Source organism: Apaloderma vittatum, unplaced genomic scaffold (genome assembly GCF_000703405.1).
Source record: "Apaloderma vittatum isolate BGI_N311 unplaced genomic scaffold, ASM70340v1 scaffold17166, whole genome shotgun sequence".
Taxonomy (NCBI): Eukaryota; Metazoa; Chordata; class Aves; order Trogoniformes; family Trogonidae; genus Apaloderma; species Apaloderma vittatum.
In genome coordinates, this window is record NW_009722458.1 from 25,482 (window position 1) to 29,573 (window position 4,092).

A 4,092-nucleotide genomic window follows, 5' to 3' on the forward strand; every position below is an offset into this window, starting at 1 on the left:
CGGGAACAGTGCTGGCAGCACAGCCAAGAGGCTTGGGAGGTCAGCTCTCCAGGCTGTGGGGTCTGGGGGTTGCTTTTGCAGTATGGAAGATAAACTTTGGACACAGGTTTGTCTTTTTCCTGAAGGTCACCTTACAGATCCAAGGAACTCCCTGATAACTGGAGGACAAAAATCTCCTAAGAGAGTAATGTCACACACCTGGAAGTAAACCAACAATGTGCTGTGGCCACAAAGCAAATCGATGGCTGGGACCAAAATCAGAAGAGGACTCAGTCTTGGTTCTCAGGCAGGTCACGACAGGCAGTATACACATGGTCTGACCTACCCAGGAATTTCCAACTGCTCGCTCCAGAACACGTTCAGGCGCTGCTAAGGAAGCCAGCCCCCCTCAGTAACACCCTCTGAGCAACTTCACTCAGCTTATTTATGTCATAAATAAATGCCTGCTATGCTAATGGCAAACACGTGAACAGAGAACATTCAGCTGCTCCTTTTCCCACCTGCCAGCTACCAGGCACCTCTGTCCCCACACCAGGCACACACAAACACACACTGCAGTTCATCTGGGGAGGGGAAGAACTTCCCTCTTGAAGCTGTCAGCCCAACACACGAAAGCATAGGGGCTCACCCTCCCTGACGAGGTTTCTGGTCCCCAGAAGCGTAGCCCATTCATAAATTCTTAGGGACCACAGAAACAGCAGGTGAGCTCAGCCCATGCCGCGCAAGAATGTACTGCAGAGCAGGGCCAAAATAAGACAGAATTAAAACAGCAGTAATTTATGCAAATGTTCAGCAGAGCAAACAGCAGAAGGATTCCCTGCAAGTGCTGTCACCCTCCATCACATCAGCCTGGTCAGAGCTCTCCATGGCAGCTCCCCCTCCCAGCCTCCCTCCTGCCCCGCTATAACTAATGCCTTCAATTCCCAAGGACCAAGGAGCTCAGCAAGCGCTTCCCGGCTCAAAACAGGCTCTGTCACTATTGCCTGTGAAAGGAGAGAAGCCAGACAAACAGAGGAGGAGACTTTGGGATCCCCAGCAGTCCCAGCATTGCAAGCAGTTTTGTTTTCTGCCCCACCTAAACACCCGTCCGTGTCCCAGAGAGGACGTCACACACTCACAATACAAGGCCAGTCTTGTGGACACAGGGAAGAACGGTGACAGATAACAGGCAGTCTCCTCCCTCTGCACAGCACAGTCCCCGAGGGACCTCAGCAGGAGGATCTCCACAGTCTCCACAACTTAGACAGCACATCTGCTTCCAGCTCCTCACCGCCGGCACCCTGGGTGCAGCAGCAGGGCCAGCAGAGCATGATGCCAACAGTGGAAATTCCTCTTAAGCAAAGGGTGAGCAGAGCAGCCTCCCCACCGCCCGCAGAGAAGCCGGGTCTAACACAAAGCAGCCCCCAAGCCCGCAGCCTCTGTAAACTACCACAGCTCCTGCCAAAACTCGCTAACCAAAAACCTCCACTACTGTGCTCATGTAGCTGCCAGCGTTAGTTCTTAAAACCAGCATACCTAGCCAATATATTCAAAGCAAGGCAAGCTCATTACACGGAAGTAAGCACATCCCTACAACCTAGAATCCTTTCAGACTAGCCTCTGCCTACAGACACAAAAGAGCAGCTGCAGTTCTGCAGGAAGCACCACTTCAAACCCACCCCTCTCCTCAAGACAGGGCTGTAACGAACTCCGAACGTGGCTGCTCCAACAAGCCATTTGTATGCACAGTGCCTGCGCTGCAGGGAGAGGGAGAGGGGGAGAACACAGCAGGCATATGCTTTGTTTTCCCTTTGCATCCGATTATGCCCATTATCAGGCACAAGAGGACAGGTGTACTCTCCAGACAACCTTACAAACCGGATTGCTCCTCTCTGCTGGACAGGTGGCGAGTTTGCCACGCAGGGTCTCCTCCAGTGCAGCTGATCAACTCGCTTACAATCAGAGCAAGGCTGAGTAACCCCAGCTGGAGCCCGACCCTCCGCCTCACTGTGCTGCCGCACGCTTTTCCAGCCAATGCTGCTGAGCCGAGGGGGTGCGGGAGAAGCCGACTCAGTAACGTGCCAAGAAGATGGCAATAAAACCTTGAGATGCACAACAATCTTCAGTCAGAACTGCCCAATTATAGTTACATCACAGGCTAACACAAAGCCTTCCTGCCACTAGCACCATCCTGCGACTTGTGCGCCACAAGCCAGCATTTTCCCCTGCCTGTTCACAGTTGGCCCCTGATCACATAATACGGCACTCACCTTGCGTGTGGGGCTGTCCAAGGCAGGAGACAGAGCCTCCACATCCAGCACCCGCTCAGAAAGGTGACTGTGGAAGTCCAAGCCCTGAAGAAAAAGCAGAAGAACAGTGTCTGATGAGCACATGCAGGTTTTGCCAGAGATCCCGAGACTAGACCAAAATCCTAGCACAACTTGGAATCCACACTCACAATCCCACTGGTCTCTTTCCCAGGGTGCAGAGGCGCAGGCCAGCATTTAGGTGGGGGCACACAGTAACCCACAAATCCCCAGGCGCCAAGGGCCTGGCCACTGGCAGCAGAGGGGCCCTTCGGTGATGGCCCCTGAGGAAGCTCTCCCCGGCAGACCAGGGGCCTGCAATGGCACACGGGGAGGACGCTGCGGGACAGCAGGGCGCTGAGCTGTCTCACCACACGAGTGCACAGCACCTCCGTGCTGCCCATCACAGCAGGCAGTGCCGACGCAGGGTACGGCCAAAGCGAGTGAGTCTTCACCCAGCCGCCGCTGCTCCCATTTAACACACCGCTGCACTGTTCCCCAGATTTTTCTCCAAAGTCTGCTCCTGCAAGTTGCCCACAAGCCACTCCCTTCGAGCCAATTCTCCCTCCTGACAGAGCCTCTGGGGGTCCTTGCCCCCAACTGCAGGGGGGCAGTGGTCGCACACATGTGCCCACGAGCAAGCGCTGCGTACACTATTGTTTGAGGCAGCAGCACTTGCCAACACGCAGGCTTGTACTAACACTCATAAATAATGATATTCTCAGCCATTTGCCGGCCATGCTGCCTCTGCTCCCACTGGCAGATGGCAATGGCAGTTTCCTGCAGAGATGAAGAGACGCTGCCTGGCATCTCCCCTATCTCAGGGCTACCCTCCTGCACGTTCTCCCTCTGGGACCTTCAGGAGCCAGGTCTCCCGGTCATACAGACTTCCCTTAGGAAAAGCTGCTGAGTCCCTTCAAGCATAATTTTTTACATTGCTTATTATTTCCCTTTTGCAATTATCTGAGTACAGTCTCCTGAAGCGACCTACTTTTCCAGGGGTATTACCTCACCCACAGACGGAATCTGCTACGACACTGCCAGCCTGTGTCACAGCTGCAAGGCCACTGCTCAGCAGTTGAGGAATTGGACACTTGGACTACAGGAGGTGGGCACAGCATCGATTGCCTGCACATTCCCAGTGGAACAGGAAGCCCACACCCAAGGGACAAGGAGCTTTTAGTGACTCACCATAGGCCGAACCAGCTCACCGTCTGAGCAGTTGGAGACGTGCAAGTCCTCTTCAGAGTCATGGGTCTTGGATGCCTTCGAAAGCTGAGAGAGATATGCATTACAGCCTGCACATTTTAACCCTGCAGCTCCGCCCAGGCATTCCCAACAAGATGACAACTCATACTGGGAAGACACCTCTGGCGTCTCTATAACATAGGGACAAAAGGGTAACTGAACATCAGGGAAAGACACCCACGAGACAGGCACAAAACACCACTTCACAGGAGGGCAGGGGCACGACATGGGACTGGGGAGGGCAAGCAAGTGCTCTTCAAATGTCCCTGTTAAAAGGCACTTGCTCACTGTCCTGTTCCATCTGCAAACATCTCTGCAGCTCTCGGAACTCCTCGGCCCATCACACAAATGGGTAAAGCCACCCAAAGCGTTGCCACGCCTAACTGCAGCGAGGACTCCTACGTCCCCAGCCACCCCGAAGCACTACAGAACCATTCACCGCAAACACCCACGCAGCCCTGTTGACTTCAGCAGAACTACCCAGACACAGAAACCAAGCAGGCAGCCTGTTTGCCAGGCTCAGTTTTGTAGCCTATCGTTTCTTCAAGACAGTACACAT

At 54.1% G+C, this 4,092-nt stretch overlaps 1 protein-coding gene across 1 annotated transcript in view; it reads right to left on the reverse strand.

Moving 5' to 3' along the window:
- The window catches only part of CEP164 (centrosomal protein 164kDa), a gene marked incomplete at its 5' end in the record, with an annotated part of 29,657 nt that overhangs the window by 15,232 nt on the left and 10,333 nt on the right, over window positions 1-4,092 (reverse strand). The window contains 2 exon segments of the mRNA XM_009871788.1: window positions 2,250-2,333; window positions 3,477-3,560. Coding sequence (XP_009870090.1) covers window positions 2,250-2,333; window positions 3,477-3,560 — 168 coding nt within the window.